Source organism: Phacochoerus africanus, chromosome 2 (genome assembly GCF_016906955.1).
Source record: "Phacochoerus africanus isolate WHEZ1 chromosome 2, ROS_Pafr_v1, whole genome shotgun sequence".
In the NCBI taxonomy this organism is placed as follows: Eukaryota; Metazoa; Chordata; class Mammalia; order Artiodactyla; family Suidae; genus Phacochoerus; species Phacochoerus africanus.
This window is the reverse complement of record NC_062545.1, coordinates 165,833,673-165,858,389: the sequence shown is the minus strand read 5'-3', so window position 1 is coordinate 165,858,389 and position 24,717 is coordinate 165,833,673. Positions and strand designations below refer to the sequence as shown.

At 42.7% G+C, this 24,717-nt stretch overlaps 1 protein-coding gene and 1 non-coding gene across 2 annotated transcripts in view; both read right to left on the bottom strand.

Moving 5' to 3' along the window:
• The window catches only part of HACD3 (3-hydroxyacyl-CoA dehydratase 3), a 39,967-nt gene extending 17,293 nt beyond the window's left edge, over positions 1 to 22,674 (bottom strand). The window contains exons 1-5 of the mRNA XM_047767103.1: positions 22,419 to 22,674; positions 6,766 to 6,808; positions 4,412 to 4,485; positions 3,204 to 3,368; positions 1,750 to 1,801 (exon numbers count right to left, since the gene is read on the bottom strand). Coding sequence (XP_047623059.1) covers positions 1,750 to 1,801; positions 3,204 to 3,368; positions 4,412 to 4,485; positions 6,766 to 6,808; positions 22,419 to 22,505 — 421 coding nt within the window. The 5' untranslated portion in view covers positions 22,506 to 22,674. The remainder of the gene's footprint in view (positions 1 to 1,749; positions 1,802 to 3,203; positions 3,369 to 4,411; positions 4,486 to 6,765; positions 6,809 to 22,418) is intronic.
• Positions 13,695 to 13,820, bottom strand: LOC125121782 (U6atac minor spliceosomal RNA). Its single transcript, XR_007133644.1, has one exon. It is a non-coding gene; the product is annotated as a U6atac minor spliceosomal RNA (small nuclear RNA).
• Positions 22,675 to 24,717: the final 2,043 nt, after the last annotated feature.

Sequence of the window (24,717 nt, the reverse complement as noted above, 5' to 3'; positions counted from 1 at the left end):
TGAGATTCGAAGATGGTTAAGACACGATGCTGCCCTCGGAGTTCCCGTCGTGGCGCAGTGGTTAACGAATCCAACTAAGAACCATGAGGTTGCGGGTTCGGTCCCTGCCCTTGCTCAGTGGGTTAACGATCCAGCATTGCCGTGAGCTGTGGTGTAGGTTGCAGACACGGCTCAGATCCAGCGTTGCTGTGGCTCTGGTGTAGGCCGGTGGCTGCAGCTCCGATTCAACCCCTAGCCTGGGAACCTCCATATGCCGCAGGAGCGGCCCAAGAAATAGCAAAAAAAGCAAAACAAACAAACAAACAAAAAAAAAAAACAACTTTGCAGTTCTTCACAAAACAAACAAAAAAAAAAAGAAAAAAGAGAAAGAAAGCAAAAAGAAAGAAGTAAGGAAGGAAAGGAAGAATAATAAAAGAAAATGGTGGAGGGGAAGGAGCAACACAAGTAAAATAGAACATATGAACTAACCAAGAAATTAAAAGGCTAAAAAAAAAAGCAGCTTTAGGAGTTCCCGTCATGGCTGAGTGGTAACAAACTTGACTAGGATAGATGAGGACATGGGTTCAATCCCTGGTCTCACTCAATGGGTTAAGGATCCAGCGTTGCCATGAGCTATGGTGTAGGTTGCAGACATGGCTCAGAGCCTGTGTTGCTATGAATGTGGTGTAACCCAGCAGCTGTAGCTCCAATTTGACCCCTAGCCTGGGAACTTCCATATGCCGCACCTGCGGCCCTAAAAAGACAAAAGAAAAAAACCCCACTGCTCTAGAAGTTCCCACTGTGGCACAGCAGGTTAAAGAATCTGACTACAGTGGCTCAGGTCAAAGGAGAGGCACAGGTTTGATCCCCAACCTGGCTCAGTAGGTTAAAGGATTCAGCGTTGCCATAGCAGGTCAATCCCTGGCCCGGGAACTTCCACATGCCTCGGGTGCAGCCATTTAAAGAAAAAAGAAAAGAACGCTGCTCTAAAACTTTCCCCTTCCCTACTTACAGCATGACAAATAAGTAAATAAATGCCACTAAAACTTGAAAAAGTTTGATTTAGGACATATGGGGAATGCTTATTTTATTCTGCTTTTCAGCACTAGTTTTGTATAGACGTGATGGTCCTCCTACTAGAAGAGAAGTTCTCTAGGCACAGGTGCTATGATGGATTCACTGGCTCCACATCTCAAGGGCCTAGGTACAACACTCTCCATACAGATGAATTTAAGACAGCTGCTGAATTTAACCTATGAAACCCAGAAGGTAATACACTTATAGAGCTTCTGGCTTGGCCAGATAAAAACAGAACTGGACTTTTTAAAGATTAATGAACAGCAGGACTATACAGAATACTATCCATCTTTAAGGTTGACAACCACAGCCCTTAGGATCTCAGTTGGGACAAAAACACCAGGCTGGAAGAAGTATAGCTGTGGACTCATGCAGTAATTTCCACATCTGTGTAGGACCTGATGCCACCTATCACCCTATCTAGCACCCACCTATTAGTCCAGTCCAGGAGACCGAGGTTCTTCCACTGTGATACATAAACCTACTCAGAAGATGTTAGGCCTCCAACAGAAGGGAAACATTAAAAATAAGGCTGATTCTGATGTGGGTGTACACAGCTTAAGTGCTGGACATTAAGGATCTCTCATAAATTCACCTACACAAGATAAGCACTCCTGCCAGATCACATTCATCCACATCCCCATCTCTATCACAAGTTAACTGGCAACGACTATAGCAGCAGGGGCAACTTACTTTCAGGGGAGCCTTGGCTTTCAAGTCTTAGTTTATTTAGGCGTTCTTCTTCCTAGAATTTGGACAAAAGTTTTCCAAGAACATAAGTTAGAATTCCTAGATGCCTGCTGAAGTCCATATTCTGGATAAGTGATCTGATTCCCTCAAAGCCACCTCCTCCTCCAATTGTGTTCATGCTTCACCGGGGAAAATGTCCTAGCTCGTGGTGCCAAAAAGCCTGATTCTTCATTACCAGGCAGCATTGGCATGCCAGAATGCCCATCCAATGCTCACAGAATTAAACCAATCAACTAGCTTCCAAACTACAAATAGGGCAGTCTTAAAAATCTTACAGCTAGAAAACACATCCAAAAACTGTGTCATGGTTGTAGAAACAAAACAGAAAATCAAGGCAGGAAATAGATTGCTATTTTATTATTTAAGATTTCTAGAGTATAATTGCCCGGAAGTTAAAATCATGCCTCCAACATCAGTGTGAACTTATATCAGGTTCATATAGATACAGATGGATATATGTGGAAATATTTACAGACACACACATATGCATAGGGTAGTATCCACACATACATTTCTGTCAGCTGAGAGGGCTTAGAAGCAGTGACACCCAGTAGCAATGAGCATACCTAGCACCCTTGGTTTCCACTACCATTCTCCAATAAAAAGAACAGAGCAGAGAATATAGGAGATAAACCTGGAGCAGCTTAAAGTGTTGGATATCAAGGATGTGTTTTTAAAAAAAGCCCCATGATGATGGAGCTGCAGCAAAGGAATATGTGAACCAACAGCAAGAGCTGCCAATGGCCAAAGCTGAAACAAAATTTGAGCAAAAAAATAAATAACATAGTATTGGATTATAACACAAACTATAAAACAAATATTCATGAGTCTATAGTGATATAAATAAATGATTGAGTAAATAACTGAGAGAGAATAGAAAAATCTCCCATGCAGAGGAATTCCAAGTAAAGTATACAGTCCACCCTAAGGATGGGAAGTAGAACTCCTAAATCCTTAAGCGTGAACAATGAATAGTGACTTCCTTCCAAAGAGTAAAGAAAGGATAAGAGTAACATTACAGTGGAGAAACCTGCCAAAAACAACCTCAGCCAGATGATCATGATTAATATCAACAGTGAGAAGTCACGTTGCCTGTACATATATCCTTGACATGACATGATAAGAATGGCATTTTACCTCTGTGGGCTACATCCCAAAACCCATTACCTGAGTCTAATCATGAGTCTAATCATGAGAAAAAAGCCAAACAATTCCCAAGTGCAGGAAAGTCCACAAAATGCATGACCAGTAAGTACTTCTATAAAACCATATCCCCAGGTCTTTCAGTGAATTTACAACTCTGTCCTTATTTTATCAGATCCTAATGGATATCTGAGGTGGCCCCAACAACTTTGGTTCCTCATGACTTCTGTCTAGATCCTAAGGTCCTTACTGACCTTGGCTCTGAGCTCCATTTCTGCATCAGACTCGTCCAGCCAACGATCAAAGTCAGGGGCCAAAAACAGTGGGCGCTTCTCCTGCTTGGTGAGTCTATCCCACCACTGACTCACCTTCTTCTGCACTGTAATGTTTACCTGCCTCTGGGTCAGTTTGTAAACCGGCTAGGAGAGAAAGTGAAAATGTGAGAATGCCCTCTCCCATCCCCCACTCCCTCCCCTGAAACTGTACAAACCAGTGTGGCTATAGAGAAAAGCTGCAGAGTATGCTAACTTCCCTTCCTCTTCTGTTTCTAAAAGTCCTGAGGCAAAGAAAACATCTACACCAAGGGCTGATGTAAGAATAGCTGTGCCTTTCTCTGGTTCCCCCAGTGAACGACACGGGGAAAACAGGATAAGAAAGGCAGATAGTTGCTGGTTATCCTAGCAGCAACCAGCATGAACGTCCCGTCAGATCCACATCCCCCAGATCTACAGCATTCGAGGCACTATATCCAACCATCTTCTTGAGTGCACATTACCTTCCAAATTTTCCTCCCATGAAGATGACTCAATTCAAACAGTCAATGGTTTCTGGCATTATTTTTTTTTTAATTTTTAATGTTTTTTTTTATTTTTCAGCTGCCTGAGGCATACGAAAGTTCCCAGACTAAGGATCAAATCTGAAGCCACAGCTGCGACCTACACCACAGCTGCAGCAACATCAGATCCTTAACCTACCGTGCCAGAATCACGCCGGCACCATATCATTAACCCGCTGCACCACAGTGGGAACTCCTCTGGCATTGTTTTTAAAAGGCCTGCATCAAGGCCAGAACTGTATGGGATCAGTTTCAACTTTTTCACAAGGAGTCTTTCACTACAGAGTCTCTTCAACTAAACTCAGATTTTTGGAGGCTGCTCCGGGGCTTTATTCCTCTATCTGGCCTCTCCCTTTGCCTCCAAAGCCAGCCCAAGATAGGCTCTTTACCCCTTACACCACTGCTGACTATTAAGAATCTCAGAGCCAGAAAGGGCCCAGATTTATCCCAGGTTCTCCAGCTTTCCTTTTTCTCTGCAGCTAAAATCTGGACTCTATTCCAAACAAAAGAGGTATATTCTAGCTTGGTTTATCTTCTTCTTTCCCACAGTCCTTGCTCCTCATTTCACAAAACTACTAGTATTTGTTTCTTAGAATGGAAAGGAAAGTGAGGAAGAAAAGAACATACCTCTGGCTTCACAAGGTCTAAGAACTCCAGGTGAAATTCATAAACATTGTCTCCTTTGGCACCATGCCCCTGAGCTATAAAGAAAGAAATGTGGGTTATTGGAACCTGAGCAGAGCAAGGCCATCCAAATGTAAGCTTGGTGGCCGGTCATTCAGGCATATGCAAATATTAATGGTCCTGCCAAAATGGGGCCGGGGGTCGGGGGGGGGCTTGTGAGCAGAGCTCCTCAAGAGCTAGATAAGCTAAAGCCTGGACAAAAGTTTATCTTCTTATGTCTTGCTAGTGATCAGTTCCAGAGAATTTAATCTTCGAATGTGGCCTCAATGATGCCAGCAAATAATAGGCAGGAGAAAGAGTATGGAAAGACAAAGGTAACACAAAGATATAAATTTAACTTTCACATTTACTTTGGCTCTGAATCCACAGCAGAGAAAAATCAAGTGGGTATATTATCTTGACTGCAGTTAAGAAAAGTCACAGGGCACATGGAAATGTTGGACTGTTTCAAAACAAGCTCTGAATTCAACACCTTCCACCCAGGGATAAAAGGTAGAGTAGCTGACTCTTCCTTTAACACATCCCAAATGGAACAAAAGAGAGAAATAAAATGTTCTCAGTTCATTCCTAAGAGAGAGGACCAATGGAACAAGGAGTAAAGTCCTCAGGACGACCATTAAGCCATCCCTGTGCCTTGATATGACTCCTTTCCCCAAAGCAAGCAGATGCCATGCCTAGGAGCCAGTGACTGTGGGGCATCCCTGCCCTCTAACTCTGTCACTTGATTCCCTTGTGGGATTATCTTTCCTTATCTGGTGCCTGATACATGTTGCAGGTGGCTATTGTTCTCTAAGACCATAAATTCCTTAAGGCAGGACAGTCCATACACTCCACGTGGCAAGATACACTTTTATCATTTTAACTTCCTTTCAAATGTTTAGCTCTCCCCCAAATCTGGGCTACTGTCACCACTGCTCTCGCCTTGAAAAGCAGATACAAAAGCCAGACTCTGCTTTCATGAAAGTATACTAAGGTCTCATGTAAAGGAGAAACACTCCAGTCTCTCCTAACTCCAGTCACTTATTTATGACATTCCAAGGAAACAGAACAGAGAGAGAGCAGGGAGAATCCCACCCCACTGGATAACAAGGAACCCAGGCCTACCCTCTCAGGCACAGCAGAAAGTGTGCTGATGAACTCAGGAGGAAGGCGATGGAGGCAGATTCACAGAAGCAAAGATGCTCAGAGTTGGAAAGGCTTTAGCTATCACCTAGAGTGCAGTATTTACTAAACTGATCTGTGAAAGTACATCAGGGCGCTACAAAGTCTCATTAAGAAAATTTCCATTTTTTGCTTTGGTTATAATATTTTCAAAAAGAAGCTTACAGTGGGAGTTCCCTTTGTGGCTCAGCAGTTAACAAACCTGTCTAGCATCCATGAGGACTCAGGTTCAATCCATGACCTCGCTCAGTGGGTTAAGGATCCAGCGTTGCTGTGAGCCATGGTGTATGTCGAAGACATGGCTCAGATTCCACATTGCTGTGGCTGTGGCATAGGCTGGCAGCTACAGCTCTGATTCAACCCCTAGCCTGGGAACTTCCATATGGCACAGGTGTGGCCCTAAAAAGACAAAAAAAAAAGAAAGCATACTGTAGGTCATCTAGACGGCTACCTTATGATCAAGTACTACCACACAAGTTCAGTGGCTGTGTTTCCAACTATATTCACAGCTGCCCGGAGCCAAATGGCCACTTAGAGTGACCATATTTAATCCTAAACATGTTTCTCAGTCTAGGGTCTATGGCCCTGGAAGATCCTGCAGACATATGTTCACAGGTCCATGGATACTCAAGTTTGAGAAACATTATAACCCAATATCCTCATTTTATTGGCCTAGAGAAATCAATAAGTTGTCTGAGGTATTTACAGAATTAGAGCTAGAAGATAAATCTCGTGGAGTTCTCACTGTGGCACAGGAGGTTAAGGATCCGGCATTGCCGCTGTTGTGGTGTTGGTCGCAGCTGAGGTTCTGAATTGATCCCTAGCCTGAGAATGTCCATATACTGGTGGTGTAGCCAAAAAAATAAATAAATAAAAGAAGAAGAAGAAAAATCTGATTTCTAGCCCAGGATACTTTTTCACTATATCTACTGTCTCTCTGGAGGAAAGTAGGATGTTAAACAAATTAATAACTTTTCTAATCATATATCTCAAAACAATCTAGTTTACTCCCAAGAGTATCAGAGAGGCGAGCATCAATAGAGAGTGAATAAAATAAATAGATAAAAATAAAAAGCAAATACTGCCATGCCTCTTTAACTGTTTAGAGGGTTGGGAACATTTTCCCAGATACAGACCTTTGAAATGCAGCACATTTTCAGTGATGCTGATGGCAGGATTCTGTGGAAAGAAACCAAGGATGCGAGAAGGGCATTTATTGAGGAGAAAAATGAAATAAAAACCAGGCGCTTACTTCCCTCCATCTTTCCCCCCTGGGGGCTCGACCTCCTACCCTGTGCCTCCCCCAGAGAAAATATTTGGTCATTTATTCACATCTCTGTGTGGGGTTTCTCCACGTCTGTCTGTACACATCTGAGATTGCAAGCTCCTACAAGAAGGACTCTAAACAGCTCTGCTGAGTAGAATGATCAGATTATTCTGATCATGGTTAGGTGGTACATGGTGGCATGTGAAGTGCCATGAGGGAATATACAGATCTCTAAGACTCAATCCCTGCGCTGTGGAAGCAGAGAATCTAGTGGAACAGATGACTCATTTCCTGTGAGAAGATACAAAATAGTGTCAAGTAACATATACTCAAAACCAAAAGAGCAGTAAAAAGCAATTAAGCATTACAGAGTTAAGAGAGTGAACACAAGAGTTCCCATCATGGCTCGGTGGAAATGAATCTGACTAGCATCCATGAGGACACAGGTTCAATCCCTGGCCTTGCTCAGTGGGCTAAGGATCTGGCATTGCCATGAGCTGTGGTATATGTCACAGACAAGGCTCAGATCCCGAGCTGCTGTGCCTGTGGCTGGCAGAACAGCTCTGAGTCAACAACACTTAGCCTGGGAACTGCCATATGCTGCAGGTGCAGCCCTAAAAAGACAAAAAAAAAACAAAAAGAGGGAGTGAGCACAAAGGAAATAGAATGGTTGTGGAAAGACTCACCAGGAGTAAGACCCATACTACAACATGAAAAACAAATTAATTCCTATAGGTTAAGGGAAGGGCTGCAGATTGTAGGTGTTTAGATGAAAATGAAACACGCAGTGGCTTAGCCTCAGGCACCACACACTCTCTCAACCACTATCCAAACCAAGACTAGAAGAAATCAAAATCCTCTAAATTGTTCATTTATTCTCAGAACTTGCTACAATGCCTTTTAGCAGCATAAAGTGAAACAACTCTTTTGGATGAGAAAACAGTTCACCTCCTAACTCCGAGCTCAAAGTTAGTAATCAAGAAGCAGCATGTTTCCAATGCCGTAACTAGTTCATTAATTTTTCTCCTATAAGCTTGGCTCTGTATTCCATCATGAATCAAAGGAAACCAACAAAACAGAGGTAAGGTGGAGAGGGGGTCTATACAAACAGGCAGTGGGACCCCAGACTCTAGTCATAGCCAAGAACGTTAGGGAAGGGGGAGAAGAGGAACTGGGTTACAGGAGCATAGGAGCCAAGCTTTACTTTTAGAACCTCCCTGGTGAAGGTACAGACTTCAGGCTGAGAAGCTCACTCAGAGGGGTTAACAATCTAGATGATCCTCTCTGTGCCATGAAGAGGGAGTTAGGGAACCTCATCAAAAAAGGGTGCACTTTCAGAGGCATGTTTGTGCCGTAAGTTTTGGTGAGAATGTGATCATGAAAGCCAGCGTTCTGGTGGCCTTGGTGGTACATTTGCTATCTCAGTCCCTTCTTGCCCAACTCTTTATTCCCCATACCCTAATTCGCTTGGAAGTGAAAAAGGAGGTTTTGGGGTCCATTTTACCCGCCTCAGACAAAGATGTAGGCAACCAAGGTTTAAGCATCTGCCACAGCACAAGCCCAGGACTTCACAAAGCATTTCTCTGAGCCAGATTTCAGATACTAACTCCTAGCCAGCAGTGCCCTGGGGATATCAGGTTCAGCTTTCTCCAAAGCGGGTAGTAGTTAAGGAACACATTTCAGTTAAAAAATAAATAAATAAAAATTAAAAAAGGAGTTTTCATTGTGGCTCAGCAGGTTAAGAACCCAACATAGTGTCTGTGAGGATGTAGGTTCGACCCTTGGCCTCATTCAGTGGGTTAAGGATCTGGCATTGCTCCACTGCAAGCTGTGATGTAGGCCGTCAGCTATAGCTCTGATTTGACCCCTAGCCTGGGAACTTCCATACGCCACGTGTGCGGCCACTAAAAGAAAAATTAAAATTAAAATTAAAAAAAAAAAAACAAAACCCTACAACCCCTACAAGAACCTTATGCCAGAAACAAACTCTAAACTGGGAAGGAAGAGACTCTGAGGCAATTAAAAAATAAATATCTATGTTTATAAGTGAGACTGGCCTCTAATTTCCCTTTCTTATAAATGCATCATAAAATAAACTGGAGAGTGGACTCTCTCCCTTCTCCGGAAATATAAGTATATGCTTTGGGTGTGGCCGTGAAAAGACAAGAAATACCAAGAGATCCCTTGTACTCTCTGCCCATCTTCCCTCCACCATAACATTTTACAAAACTATAGTATATCACAATCAGGATATTGACATTGATACAATCCACCTATCTTGTTTGCTTTTTCCTAGTTTGACTTGTATTTATTTGTGTGTGCCTGTGTAAATTCTACACAATTTTATTACATGTGTAGGTTCGTCTATTCATCATCACAATCAAGATACTGAACAGTTCTAGATCAGATATGGTGCCCTTTTATGACCATACCCGCCTCTTGCCCATCCCCCCCCCAGCCCCCACCCTGGTCTTCTTTATTTCTTTTTTACTGTCATTATAGACTTAAGGATTCCCTCTTTAATCCACTCTGATAAAATCCAATACTATTCTTATTCTTCTTGATGTTCAAATTGTAACAAATTTGGCCAGTAGAAACCCCTTCAAACCAGCTCCTCTATTATTCTGACATGATTTTATCAGCCTTTGAGGATGTTGTACTTCCTCTGGCACAGACTTGGAATAACTGGCTGTATCTTCAAGGGTCCTCATAGTTCCTCTGTTGGGGAATGGTCATTTAGAAGCCATGATCTGGGCACACTAAGGTATATCAATGATGATCTTTAGGGTCTAGCTAGGACTACCATGTTGTCAGAGTTCTCTGATGGCCCAGTGACTCAAGGATCTGGTGTTGTCCATGCTTTGGTTTGGGTAGATGCTGTGGGTTTGATCCCTGGCTCAGGAACTTCTGCATACTGCAGGTACGGCCAAAAAAAAAAAAAAAAATCATGTTGTCATACTGAAATTTCCAATTCAGAATTATTATAGGGCTTCTCTTTATTTTCTGTTATTTGATATCTGTATCTCTTTTCTTATGGTGAATATCTTGGTTCCTAATAACATTAACACATTTACTTATTTGATTGTAAAAGTTTCAGAATTACATCAATATTTTTACTAAAAATAAACCTATAAGTAAAATGTAAACTTTATTTGCAGTTCTTTTTGTCTTTAGAGCATACCCACTAAAGAACCAGAGTACTGGAATTCCATGGTGGCGCAGCAGCTAAGGACTCGGCATTGTCACTGCTGTAGCTCAGGTCTGATCCTTGGCCTAGGATCTTCTATGTGCTCCAGTCATGGCCAAAACAAAAACATACAAAAAACAACAACACAAACCAGAGTACTACATTCAAATGTTACTTGTATTAACTTACTTATCTGTATAGTTATCAACTTGATATACACAGTTAGGTCCTTTTGATTCTGTTTGTGTTTAATTTCAAGATCTGCCATTTTATCCTTTCTTAGTAAGTTTTATTTCTGAATGATGAAAAAATTTACATCATTCAAAAGTCAATCTTTACAGACAGAAGTCCTATTCCCAAGCCCATCCCCTTCTAGCACATTCCCACTCACCACCCATAGGTAACTACTTCATTGGCATCCGGTTTATCTTTTTTTTTTTTTGCTTTTTTTTAGGGCTGCACCTGGGGCATATGGAAGCTTCCAGGCTAGGGCTCGAACTGCGCCGCAGCTGCCAGCCTACATCATAGCCATAGCAACACAAATCTGAGCTGCACCTGTGACATACACCCCAGCTTGCAGCAACGCCAAATCCTTAACCCACTGAGCAAGGCCATCCTCATGGATACTAGTCGGGTTCTTAACCCCAGGAGCCACATGGTAACTCCTGGTTTATCTTTCTTCTGTATGTGTGTGTGTGTTTAGAAAAATAAGTAATCATATTCAGATACTCTTATTTCCCCTTCTTTCTATACAAAAGGGAGCATGCAATACACATTCTTAGGCACCTTGCTTTTTTTCACCTAAATCGATCTTTATCAGTTCATCAGGACCTCACTCATTCTTTTTACAGCTGTGAGATACTCAATAGGTTGTAAGTGACAGCATATATGCTCTTTAATCCACTCTTTGGATCCAAATTCTACTTATACTCAAAAACACAGCTCAACGCTCACATCCCTTAGAAAAAAAGCCTTTCTTGTCCACAGTGATCTTCCTGTCATGAACTCCAAGACCACTGATACCTTTGCTTATCCCTTCCCTCCACAAGGAAAAACTTCTTTAAAAGCTTTAAAAGTTTTTAAAAAATCACCTGTTCTCACACCATAAATTTACTCTAAAATCTATTCTGATCTAGCTTCCATCCTCGCCACTCCACTGAAATTATTATCAAATCACTGAGAGCCTCCTCGGCAAATTCAGTGGTCACATAACCTCATTTTATTCAACCTCTAAGCAGCGCTGGACACAGCTGACCCCCCCCCCAATGAAATATCTCCTGCCTTCTAGGACACCACAGGATACTGTGTTTGATTTTATGCCTCACAGACTACTCCTTCTCAATCTTCCTTTGCTGGTGCTTTCTGCTCTGCTCAACTTCTAAATGTCTGTCTCAGCCCGCAATCCTGGGTTGTTGCTTATCTCTATCAGTTTTTACTATCTCTCAGTTTTCTGACATAAATTGACATCTTAAGGGCCAAATTGAACCACCCACAGTATTTTCCATGGCCTGCAGAGAATTTTTGTTTTATTATTAATGTTTAATTTTAACTCACCACCAAGGAATTCTGCAGTAGCTATTCCCTCTCCCTGTAATATTCAGTCCTCATAATTTTGCATGGCTTCTTTTTTTTTTTTTTTGTCTTTTTGCTATTTCTTTGGGCCGCTCCCACAGCATGTGGAGGTTCCCAGGCTAGGGGTCAAATTGGAGCTGTAGCCACCAGCCTACACCAGAGCCACAGCAATGCGGGATCCGAGCTGTGTCTGCAACCTACACCACAGCTCATGGCAACGCCAGATCATTAACCCACTGAGCAAGGGCAGGGGCTGAACCCACAACTTCATGGTTCCCAGTCGGATTCGTTAACCACTGTGCCAGGCGGGAACTCCAAGCATGACTTCTTAACTTTTAGGTCTTTGCTCAAGAGTCACCTCCTCAAAGACCTTCCATGACTACTCAATATGAAACTTTTCATGATTCCTCTCATTTTCTTGGTTTAATTTTCTTCATAACATTCATTGTTACTGGAAACTGATGAATATATGTCCTTCTATTGTCAATCTTCCTCCACCACTATCTCCTCCACTCAGTAATAAGCTTCAGGAGAACAGTGACTTTGTCTGCCTTGCTCATACCCAGAATTCTGGAGTCTGGAAAACTGCCAAGAACACAGTAAGAATTTATATATTTGTTGACGGAGTTCCCACCGTGGCGCAGCAGAAATGAATCCAACTAGGAACCATGAGGTTGCGGGTTCCATCCCTGGCCTCACTCAGTCAGTTAAGGACCCGACACTGCTGTGACCTGTGGTGTAGGTCACAGACATGGCTCGGATCCTGCATTGCTGTGGCTGTGGCGTACGCCAGCAGCAACAGCTCCAATTAGACCCCTAGCCTGGGAACCTCCACATGCCATGGGTGCGGCCCTAAAAGGACAAAAGACAAATATATATACATATAAATATATATAGAATAAATATAAAACTGTAAGGTTTTTTCATTTTTTAAAAAATCTGAATTTCCACTTTTCCAAAAATTAGAACTAGAGGCCAACCTCAGATCTGCATTCTTTTGTTTTTAATTTTATTGGAGTATAGTTGGCTTGCAATGTTGTATTAGTTTCAGATGTACAGCAAAGTGAATCAGTTACACATACATGCATTCTTTTTTTTTCATGTGGGTTATTGCACACTATTGAGTAGATTTCCCTGTGCTATACTGCAGGTCCTCATTAATTATCTATTTTATATACAGTAGTGTGTGTCTATTATTCCCATCCTCCTAATTTATCCCTCCCCTCCACGTTTTCCCCTATAGTAACCGTAAATTTGATTTCAAAATCTGTGAATTTGTTTCTGTTTTATGAATAAGTTCAAAAACGATGGTTAGGAATTCCTGCTATGGCACAGAATCCAACTGCAGGAGTTCCTGCTGTGGCTCAGCAGTAATGAACCCCATCAGTATCCATGAGGAACACACGTTCAATCCCTGGCCTTGCTCAGGAGGTTTAAGATTCAGCGTTGCTATGAGCTTTGGCATAGATCACAGACGTGGCTTAGATCTGGTGTACGCCAGCAGCTACAGCCCGGATTTGACTCCTAGCCTGGGAACTTCTACATACCAAACCTGTGGCCCAAAAAAAACCAAAAAAAAAAAAAGAAAAAAAAAGAATCCGACTGCAGTGGTTTACATTGCTGCAGAGGTGTGGGTTCAGTCCCGCAATGGGTTAAAGGATCCAGTGTTGCCGCAAATGTGGCACAGGTCACAGCTGTGGCTCAGATTCAATCTCTAGCCTAGGAACTTACATATGCCACAGGTGTGGCCATTTTAAAAAAAAAATGGGAGTTCCCATCATGGCTCAGTGGTTAACAAATCCAACTAGGAACCACGAGGTTGCGGGTTCGATCCTCGCTCAGTGGGTTAAGGACCTGGCGTTGCCGTGAACTGTGGTGTAGGTCACAGACATAGCTCAGATCCCGAGCTGCTGTGGCTCTGGTGGAGGCCAGTGGCTACAGCACCGATTAGACCCCTAGCCTGGGAATCTCCACATGCCGTGGGTGCAGCCCTAGAAAAGACAAGAAAAAAAAAATTTTTTAATTTAAAAAATAAATTTTAAAAAAAATGGTTAGATGCCATGAAGTAGGTGGCAATGCCTTAACAGTATGTGTGTCATCAGGCTTGAGGGCCTCTTCCATCCTTGTCAAGGAGAGGGCTAACCTGCTCTCCTTTCTTACAATGCTCATATCTGCATTCTTGAATGACAATAGCTATCCCCTTAAGATGAACCCTATCCTCTCCAATTAGCCACTTTCCTCATCCAGGTCAATTCAGTAACATTTATTAAGGAAGTTTGCACTGTGCCTCAGTGAAAGCAAATCTGACTAGTATCCATGAGGACATAGATTTGATTCCTGGCTTTGCTCAGTGGGTTAAGGATCCAGTGTTGCCTTGAGCTGTGGTGTAGGTCGCAGACATGGCTCTGATCTTATGTTGCTGTGGCTGTGATGCAGGCCAACAGCTACAGCTCCAATTCAACCCCTAGCGTGGGAGCCTCCATATGCCTCGGGTGCAGCCCTAAAAAGACCAAAAAAAAAAAATTAATGAACATTCACTAGATGCTAATTATCTTTCAAAGTGTTTCACATTACTAGCTCACACATACACAAAGCCAACCTTATAAAATAAGCACTATTAATACAACAGTTTTACAGATGAGGAAATCGGAGGCATACAGAGCATATACAACTTGCTTGAGATTTACAATCAGCAAGTGACAAAAACCAAGATTCAAACCAAAGCAAACAACTCTTGGGCTCCTAACCAAGACACCATATTTTAGGAGCTTGATTTGGTCATCTCTAATTCTTCTTCTCTTCCTGATGATCCCATCTGGCCTCAGGGTTTAAATATTGCAACTTACTGACAACCCCAAAATTTGCTATATTTCATTAATTCTAAAATGCACATTTTTTCACATTCAATAGCTCTAAAATCAGCATATTTACTACAATTGACAGCAGCACCTTACACTTGCTTTGACAAAGTAACAACCATGGCATGGCAGTCACTGCCTGAGCATGTATGAGCTTGGCTGTTCTTCAATGACATGACTACACAGCTGCAACTCAATTATTTCAGGCAACAAACCATTTAAAGGTCATGTAAGGAAGTAGTATGAGTCCTGGTTCATGTCTGGAAACATTCTGTTGACATCTTCTAGTACAATAAGAATGTGCCAGCATCAAAACTTATAAATAGGTGTTGATGGCTTGAAAAAAAAAATTGCCAGAGATAGTAGTAGAGCACTCTTTCAGAAAGGCTGCATTACTAGTGCTTTTAATAGCACAGAATATGACACTTTATGGATAAAACATGGACAGTGACATCTCTGATTAGAAAAGTGATTCAGAAGAGTGGATTCTGAGATATGAAAATGGTTTAGGAATACTTTCACCAATTTTTTTGCTTATATTTTCATATTTATGTGTACAGAAGCAATTACATAGATAAAATGATAATTTTCGGGGGCTTTTGCGGGGCTTTTTTTGTCTTTTTGTCTTTTTAGGGCCGCACCCGAGGCACATGGAGGTTCCCAGGCTAGGGGTTTAATGGGAGCTGTTCCTGCTAGCCTACACCACAGCCACAGCAACAACAGATCCGAGCCACATCTGTGACCTCCACCACAGCTCACGGCAATGCTGGATACTCAACCGAGAGAGCGAGGCCAGGGATCAAATCTGCAACCTCATGGTTCCTGGTCGGATTCATTTCCATTGCATCCACGATGGGAACTCTAATTTTTGTATTTTTTAAACTGTTTTGAGAAGGAAATAAGCAGCCCTTGACATCTGAAACTGATCTGACATTCACAGGCAGATCTCAAAATTATTACAAGTTGGTCCAAAGCTCACAAGACCATTTTGTTCTCCTGTTGAACACAAATAATATCAAACAACATAAACCAACCTCAGGTTACTGAGATCATGATAAAATGACACAAAATAAGGTCACCTCATAATTTTTTCTAGGCATGGGTCACCATGCCATCCACAAAATACCCAATCATAGAAGTGTTCCCACTCCTGACAGCATCCAATCTAAATCAAGCCCCCACTTCATTAGACCCTCTCCCAGTCACCAAACCCCCAATCCTTTAATCAGTTCTTTCTAACACTCTCTTACTGAGACACCCCCACAGTTCCCCATATGTGTTCTCCCTAAAACAATCATTAAACTCAACTTGTTAAAACAAGGTGCTTCTAGAGGTCTCTGGCTGGAATGAACTGACAGCTTAAACAAATATAAAAGAGCTCTTTCAAAAACAACAAACATTTGAAGTCATAAAATTGTATGAATGTATGTACCATAGTTTAATCAGCAGCATTTTTTTCATGGTGCATAAAATAATGACATCTCAAAAATCACTGAAGTTGGAGTTCCCGTCGTGGCGCAGTGGTTAACAAATCCGACCAAGAACCATGAGGTTGCGGGTTCGGTCCCTGCCCTTGCTCAGTGGGTTAACGATCCGGCATTGCCGTGAGCTGTGGTGTAGGTTGCAGACGCGGCTCGGATCCCGCGTTGCTGTGGCTCTGGCATAGGCTGGTGGCTACAGCTCCGATTCAACCCCTAGCCTGGGAACCTCCATATGCCGCGGGAGCAGCCCAAGAAATAGCAACAACAACAACAACAACAAAGACAAAAGACAAAAAAAAAAAATCACTGAAGTCTAAGATTTCATGAAATTCTCTATTTTCAATCCAGACTACTGCCCTGAATTCTGCATTTGTGCAGTTATGTGACTATCTCACATTTCTACAGGGAGATTGTCTCACACCAACATGTCCAAAAGGAACTCTCAATTTTGTCCTTTAAACCTCTTCTCTAGTCTTAAATATTCCAGTAAACTGCATCATAATCAAGTCTTTTTTTTTTTCCTTTAGCCGCACCTATGGCATGATCATAATCTACTCTGTGCTTAAGCCAAAATTCTAGGACTAGTTGTTGATTCTTTCCTTCTCCCTCTCCCCTCAACAGCCCCAATATATGCAATCCATCAAGGCCTGAAGGTTCTCTCCAAATATATCTCAAATTTGTCCATGGCTCTCCACCACCACTGTCACCCCTAGACAGAGTCACCTCATCTCTCACCCACACTTCTATAATAACTTCCCTAAATGGTTTTCCAGATTTCACTTTTGCCCCTCTATAATCCACAGAGCAGTCAGAATAATCGTTTAAAACACAAATTCTATAATGTCACTCTTCTGCTTAAAACTCTAATAGTTTCCCAATGCTCTTACAATAAAATCCAAACTCCTTACCATGGCAACAAGGCCCTACATGACCTACATCTTGCAAACTCCTCCAACCTCATCTCCTTCTAACTTATTCCTCACTAACTACACTCCAAACATACTAACATCCCTTCTGTTCCCTGGAACTTCCCCAAGTCCTTGCTTGCCCTTAAGTCTATGCACTAGAAGAATGTTCTTCCCCCAGGTCTCTTCTTAATTCATTTTATCCTTCCAGTTTCACCTAGCTCAAATATCACCTCCCCGATGAAGCCTTTCCCAACCACCCTACTTAAAATATTTCTACCAATTACTCTTACCTCCATCATAGTACTTATCTTGGTAAAAATTTTATTTATTATCTATTGTCTATCTCCCTCAACCTGAAAGTAGTATCTTTATATGCATTGTTCACCACTGAAACCACCCCCACCCCCAATACCTAGCACTGTGCCTGGTCAGACCATTGCAACCACTCAACAGCAACCAAATTATTTAATCAATTCACTGCCTAATGAGTGGTTCTGTACTGTGGATATGAACAGCTTAGATTAGACTTAATCTTTACCACAAAATATTTCAAGCAATCAGCCACACGCAGAAAAACATAGCAAACACCATTTTGTCTATTATCCACTAACATTTTGCGTTACTTCTTCAGTGGTTTTTTTTTTTTTTTTAAGAAATTGATATGGGTATAGTTATATAATTACTCAATCCCATTGCCCTTTCTTCCTCAAACATCCCAGCCTTGCAGGTAACCACTATGTTAGAATTGAAGTTTGTCATTCCCATTATTAATTAAATAATTTGGTATTAATTCTTTATTCATGTACAACACGGGTATTCATTACAATATACTGTATTATTTTACATGTTACATAAATGGTTTCAAATACAATATGAATACATATAATTCTTCAACTTGCGTTTTACTTGACATATTTCTAAACTTTATCCATAGGTGGTTCTGCTTCATTTATTTTAGCTGTTGTACAGTGTGTCATTGTATAAATATACCACAATTTATCCACTCTTCTGTTGATAAGTACTGAGGTTGTTTTCAATATTTTTGCTGTAATGTAATGCTGTCTCCTTGTGCATATGTGGAAGAGCTCAGTGATACTACACTACAAATATCTGCCTCAAGCTCCTCTTAAATCTGTCAATTTTTTTTTCTTTAAGGCTTATGTTTTTGTGTCTTAACACATTCTTTTCTCTTCCAGTATTGTATAAATAACCTCCTAGGGAGTTCCCATCATGGCTCAGTGGTTAACGAATCTGACTAGGAACCATGAGGTTTCGGGTTCAACACCTGGCCTTGCTCAGTGCGTGAAGGATGTGGCGTTGCTTAGAGCTGTGATGTAGGTCACAGATGAGGCTCAGATCCTCCATTGCTGTGGCTCTGGTGTAGGTTGGTGGCTACAGCTCTGATTAGACCCCTAGCCTGGGAACCTCCATGTGCCATGGGTGCAGCCCTAGAAAAGGCAAAAAGACCAAAAAAAAAAAAAAAAAGCCTCTTATATTTTCTTTTTTCAATATATTTTCTTCCAGTAGTTTTTCTTTACGCATTTAGGTCATTAACCCACCTGAAACTGACTTTTGTCTATGGCATAGGGGAAGATCTTATTTTATCTTTTCACCATTTGAATTACTAATTGTCTCAATACAATCTCCTGAATGGTTCATCCTTTCCCCTATTAATTTGTAAAGCCATCACTACTGTTTAAGTAAGTCTTCATACGTAGATAAGTCTACAGACAGACTCTGTTCTGTTCTATTGCTCTTCGTGTTTCTCTCTCTCATCTAAGGTTTAATGTCAAAATAATAACCCCTTATTCTTGAATAGTATGGGAGAATTCACAAGGCACTTTCAAACCCATTATCCAATACAAACCTCAAAACAATCCTATGAATTAGGTGTCATTATCCACATTTATTTGGAAGAAAAGATTGAGGCTCATAAAGGTCAAGTGAATAATCCATGGACACCAGATAGTAAGTGGAAAAGCAAGGACCCAATCTTATGCCTTCAGTTACCACTCTTTCCACCAGACTCTCTATTAGATAAGGTCAAGAATAGTTATCTTTTTCAAACAGCAACCAAACAGAGGTAGGCACACTATCCTCACATAACTGAAACAAACAAAAACCTTGATAAATGAACAAACGCTTTAACAACTATGGTTTCAGCACAAATGAATCCTTCATGCTTAGCCTGAAAGTAACCCTGCCCTAGCCCCACTGGACTCTGGCTGGCCTCTTTGCTAGTGCTCACCTCAAACGCAGATAAAGCTGCTGTTAAAGTCTTTATTTGTCTATTTTGGGTCATCATTGTGGCTTGCAGAATTTACCAGGCTAGGGATCAAACCGGAGCCACAGCAGTGACAATGCCAGGTCCCCCACCCACTGAGCCATGAGGGAACTCCCTGAAGTCTTTATAGTGTACCATTCCTCCTCACATCAGTGGTGGTTTCTTATCAGTCACGAGTTCTGCAGCCCCAAAGACAGAGTAGAGACGGGGAAACCTGATGGTTCTCTGTGTCTTAGGAAGGGAAGGGAACAGGACTTAGGCTCCCAAATTGGAATTCAACACTAAAACTCACTTAAGCATAAGTTATGGAAAGCAGGGGGCGATAGAGAGCTGTCCAACAACTCAGCACCTAGCCTATGTGAGACAAAAGCAGGTACTCCACTTTTGTCTCCACCAACGGTCCTCACTGAACAAATAAATGAATTGCTTCACCACGAGCCAGAATCACCATTTCATGGGCCCTACACAGAGCAATTGAGATTTTTTGTTTTTAAAGAGCAGCCTCTGATGTCCCAAACCCAGCCTGGCACTCACAGCTAGAACATGTTATTCTGCTATTGGACATAATCGATCTGACAGAATACCTTGATAAAATCAAAGTCCATTTCATAATTTTATGTAAGCACAAACAAAAACACGGCCACAATGCCACCTACAAAATACCAGACACCCTTCATCTCTTGGCCAAAACAAGTGACTGCAACTTCTCCACCAACTATAGTTTTATTCTTGTGCTAGTCTCCCTTCTCTATATATAAGATTTATTCAGATACTCAACCACAGAATTGCCCTTATTTTTTAACAGCATCTAATCTAGAGCAACTTCTTGCCTCCTTAGTCTGTCCCCCAATCGTCAGAGTCCAAATCCTACAATCAGTTTCAACATTCCTAATGAGCAAACCCATGGGGTATACTTTCCCTTGCTTGTATGAGTAATAAACATAACTTGTTTAACTAGAGGTGTGTTCTTGACATGCTCTGGCTATAGGGCACCGACATGTGCAACAAGTCAGACAATGTGAAAGTCTATGCCTTCTTCTTTCTGGAAAGTTTTCCCAGTCTCCCAACTAGAATACTTCATCTTATTTCTGGAAGTCACCTCTTACTAAGGAAAGACAGGTAACAAATCCCTTTAACATCAGGGACCTGGTTCAATATTCAACTTCAGTTCTACAAATAAACACACTCATGCACAAAACTTTTTGCTTGTATATGATAACACGCTTCCTCCTAGATAGAATGCCCGAAAGCTGTCTGACTCATATTGGAAAATCTGTAGTATTCCACACATGGTAGAGAATTTCTTTTATGAATGGTATTAACATGTTGCTTTAAGCTGAAATAGATGCCTCATAATTAGAGATGGGAAATCTCAGAAAAACCAAAAACTCAATTGGTGGAAAAAGATTTAATTTTTCCCCAAAAAATAAAAGAATTTCTCTCTCCAAAAGAAAATTTCATTCTTTCCCTCCACCTTTACATTTCTTTACCTACAATAAATTCCAAACACATACCTTCATGACTTAAGACCTACCAAATATGATTAACACATGTGTTCGTGTTTCTTAACTGAATGATTTATTTAGATCTTTCAGGAAAAATATAAGTATGATGCATTCTTTCATTTTTCCAATTTACATTTTTTTCCACCAACACCACCCCACTTCCCCTAAAAACAGCTCTTTTATTTGTAGCTTCAGAAGCATTCCAGAATATTACACCTGTATTACTAGAGAGGGCTTGGGTTTATTTAATTGGTAAATAGTGCTTAATATTTAATGCTTAACTGAATACTTAAAAGAGACTGCCATAACACATGTTCTGTACTTTTCTTATTGATTGAAGAATCCTCTCTAGAAGGAGACTCTGATCTCTGTCTACAAAGATTTTGTTTGTTTTTTCCTTTTTTATCAAAACTCCCTGGAGCAGAGTAGAGGGAGACAACACAGAATGTTTATTCATCCTCTGATGCAAAAGTATAATTCAGCCTGATTTAACACATTAAATGACACACTGTGCAATGTCACAGCCTATTTTAAAGGCATTCTGGCCAGTGTTTTTCTTTTTCTTTCTTTTTTTTGGGGGGGGGGGGGTTAGGACTGTATGTTCGGGATTCAAGCCACATCTGCGACCTATACCACAGCTCATGGCAACGCCAGATCCTTAACCCACTGAGCGAGGCCAGGGATTGAACCTGCATCTTCATGGATCCTAGTCGGGTTCGTTAACCACCGAGCCTGGAGGGGAACTCCTGTCTTTATCTTTCAATGAGAAAACAGGTTTATAATCCAGAAGCAAAAATTTAAATTCAACATATTCAAGACCACACTCAAAGAGCACCTACAGCTGGCAAGACAATACGACACATGGGCTGACAGATCCAAACATAAACCTCTACCTCAGAGGCAGAGAGAGTTAAGTGAAGGAGGCTACAGAGTGCCATAGATGTCAAGGAGAGTAGGAAGTAAGGATGACTGCAGAAAGAACATTCCCGATGGAAAATTCCAGTTCCCCTAAGACGAGAATCCTGCATAGTGTGGACAAAGACATGGGAGTACTCAGGTCCTGAAATCACCGTGTAGTAGGCCTCAGTCTGTTCATATGCGGGCCAATGAGATCAAACATAAATGCCCCAACAAGATAATTTTGAAGTTCTCTATGCAACTCAGCAAACCTGAGCTCACAGCCCTGAGAACGGGGCGGTGGGCGTGAGGTATCTTCTCTGAAGTCTTCTGGGCTTCAAAATTAACAAGAATGACACCCACCACTGAATGGCTGGGAGGTGGGTGTGGCCCCTCTGATGAAGCTGAGGGGACTTAACTGGACCTCTCAGGTCAGCAGAGACGTCCAGCCAAGGCCCAGCAAGCCAGTGTCACACGGCACCCCCAACCCGACGAGCTCTTCGCGAACCCCGACGGCCAGGCCTCCAGGTCCAGGCTCAGGTTCCATCAGGCCGCAGACTGCGAACAAGGAGGCGGCCCGGGGCAGCCTCCGCGGCCCACGCGGGCCTCACACAGCACCCGAGGCACCCGCAGCCTTCAGGGAGTCGCACCCACAGTCTGCCTAGATGAGGGCCAGCCTTTGCTCGGGCCTGGACGCCGAGAGCGCATCGCGTCGTGGATCGCATAGGCGCACAGCTGGCTCTCTGGCACGCACCCGGACAATGGGGACCAGTATCCCAGCTGGTCCCGGGAGCTACGACCCCGCGAACGTCCCGCCGCCCGGCCTTTACCTGCACGTCACTCAGCTCCACGCGCAGATACAGCTCTCGGTGCCGCTGAGCCCAGTAGACGTGAGGCGTGAGCACCTGATTCTCCATGACCACACTGCCCAGGGTGCGGGGAGACTCAGCTTGCTGAGCCTCTTTCCCTCAAGTAGCGCGCGGCTGGAGCCGGCCGAACGCAGGCCGCAAACCCCAGGGCTCCTGAGGGCCTGCTGCCTCCAGATGACCCACGCTCTCGGGCCGCGCCTGCGCAGTGGCGAGCGCGGGGCGGAGGGAGCGGGGGCAGCTGCGCGGGCTCCAGGCCTTGGCTCGAGCCTGGTGGGGGCGGGGCGGAAGGGGGCGGGCCCAAGAACCCGTGAAGCTCCCGTTTGCTGAGGCGGCCTCCGGAGTTGGAATTGGCTAGTGCGTCGCGGTTCCGTCTCTTCTGGAGGAGGCTTAAAAATAAGCATAAGAGGGGATTCCCACTGTGGCACAGCGGAGTGAATCCGACTAGTGTGCATGAGAGTGGGGATTCGATCCCCGGCCTTGCTCGGTGGGTTAAGAGTCCAGACTTTCCATGAGTTGTGCTGTAGGTTGTAGGCATGACTCGGATCCCATGTTGCTGTGGCTGTGGTGTAGGCCGGCGGCCGTAGCTCGGATTGGACCCCTAGTCTGGGAACTTCCACATGCCGCAAGTGCGGCCCTAAAAACCGAAAAAAAAAAAAAAACATAAAAAAATAAACTCTGGTAACACATTAATTCAGCATTTACCTACTCTGTGCCTGAAGCTAAAATCCCGAGCTTCAGGAGTAAGACACAGTACCTGAGGTCTCTTAAGAGATACTAGTAATTGCAGACATAATAAGGATGATGATGGTTATAGGGGAATTGGTGTGGGAGAGGGTGGACGAGTGTTCTCTGAGGGGAGAGTAAGTGTAAGGGCCAGAGATTTCCATAGGGCTTTTCCATAGAACATTATGCAATGATGGAAATATCCTTTTCTGTGCTGTCCATTATGGTAGCCACTAGCCACATGAGGCTTTTGAGTGCTTGAAATGTGGCTACACAGGTTGAGAACTGAATTTTTAATTTCATTTACATCTAATTAATTTAAATAGTCACAAATTAGTGGCTGTCCTATGGGACAGGAGACTTGTCTCTTAAAATAAGAAACACTAATTTTTGTCTGATTTAAACTATCTCATCCATATCCACATCCATGCCAAGTCTGCTGCAGTGAAGAATTTAAGAGGAAGCAACATTTCTTTGAAAATCAGAAATCTGGGGCAAAAATTAAAGTTTCAGTTCTGTTAGCCCCTATTTATTTAGTGAAATGCTGAGCACAGGGAACCAGGGATGAAATGATGCCAGCTCTCAGAAAACATTTAGCTCAGAGGTCAGGTTGTATAAGATATAGAGTGTTTTTTGTTTTTTTGTTTCTGCTTTTCTTTCTAGGGCCACATCTGCAGCCTATGGAAGTTCCCAGTCTAGCAATCTAATTGGAGTTGCAGCTGCTGGCCTACACCACAGCCACAGCCACAGCCACAGCAACATGGGATCCCAGCCATGTCTGCAACCTACACCACAGCTCATGGCCATGCCAGATCCTTAACTCACTGAGCAAGGCCAGGGATCAAACCTACATTCTAATGGATATTAGTCAGGTTACCACTGAGCCACAACAGGAACTTCTCCTAGAGTGGTTTAATGTGGGGAATGTGCTGAGCTTACAAAGAGGTGGGAAGGTAGGAACTGTGAGTTGTAGAAAAAATGGGCAGACATTTGAAAGCAATCCTTGAGAGGCAGTGAAATGCAAGGAGGAATTTGATAGAGAAAGGAGCAGCATTAGGGCAGTGGAAGCACAAGGCAGGAGTCCAAAGATAAAGAGATATGGAAGGTTCTTTATCCCAGGCATTAATGGCATGGAGGAGAGAGGTTGCCCTGGGTCTGGAAAGACAGGGAGTGAATTAGGAGAGTCTTTGTTTACGTCATTGAAGTGTTTGTACTATATCCCACAGACATGTGAGAGTCAAGGAAGTTTGTTACAAGAGGTTAGCAAAATCAAATATGTGCTGGGCAAAACAACCTGTCAGTGAGGAGAAATTGGTAGTTAGGCAGACTATTTGGAGATGATGCAATCTGCCTGGTATGAGAATGAAAGCAATAACTTTGATAACCTTGAATTTTAAAAATAGAATTTTTTGGGAGTTCCCGTCGTGGCGCAGTGGTTAACGAATCCGACTAGGAACCATGAGGTTGCGGCTTCGGTCCCTGCCCTTGCTCAGTGGGTTAAGGATCCGGCGTTGCCATGAGCTGTGGTATAGGTTGC